At 59.6% G+C, this 747-nt stretch overlaps 1 protein-coding gene across 1 annotated transcript in view; it reads right to left on the reverse strand.

The window, feature by feature from the left end:
- LOC119591177 (cartilage oligomeric matrix protein-like) overlaps positions 1 to 102 on the reverse strand; it is a 14,802-nt gene extending 14,700 nt beyond the window's left edge. The window contains exon 1 of the mRNA XM_037939886.1: positions 78 to 102. Coding sequence (XP_037795814.1) covers positions 78 to 102 — 25 coding nt within the window. The remainder of the gene's footprint in view (positions 1 to 77) is intronic.
- Between the last annotated feature and the right edge of the window lie 645 nt (positions 103 to 747).

Below are 747 nucleotides of genomic sequence, written 5' to 3' on the forward strand. Positions count from 1 at the left end.
TATGCACGCTGACGTCACTGCTTACGATGGTGCGTCCGCCGACGTCGCCGCTTGCGATGGTTAGCCCAACGACATACGCCAGCCAACGTCGTCGTTTGCCATGGCGTGCCTGCCGACGTCATTGCTTACGATGGTGAGCCCGCCGACGTCGCCGCTTATTATGGTATGCGCGCCGACGTCGCTGCTTACGATGCTGTGCCCGCTGATGTCTCCGTTTACAATGGTGTACCCTCCGACATCGCCGCTTGCGATGGTGTGTCAGTTGACGTCGCCGCTTGAGATGGTGTGTCCGCTGACGTCGCCGCTTATTATGGTGTGTCCGCTGACGTCGCCGCTTGCGATGGTGTGGCAGCCGACGTCGCCGCTTGCGATGGTGTGTCTGCTGACGTCGCCGCTTGCGATGGTGTGACAGTCGACGTCGCCGCTTATTATGGTGTGTCAGCCGACGTCGCCGTTTGCGATGGTGTGTCAGCCGACATCGCCGCTTGCGATGGTGTGTCAGCCGACGTCGCAGCTTATTATGGTGTGTCAGCCGACGTCGCCGTTTGCGATGGTGTGTCAGCCGACGTCGCCGTTTGCGATGGTGTGACAGTCGACGTCACCGCTTATTATGGTGTGTCAGCCGACGTCGCCGTTTGCGATGGTGTGACAGTCGACGTCACCGCTTATTATGGTGTGTCAGCCGACGTCACCGCTTGCGATGGTGTGTCAGCCGACGTCGTTGCTTGAGATGGTATGTGATAATGG

Source organism: Penaeus monodon, chromosome 28 (assembly GCF_015228065.2).
Source record: "Penaeus monodon isolate SGIC_2016 chromosome 28, NSTDA_Pmon_1, whole genome shotgun sequence".
NCBI lineage: Eukaryota > Metazoa > Arthropoda > Malacostraca > Decapoda > Penaeidae > Penaeus > Penaeus monodon.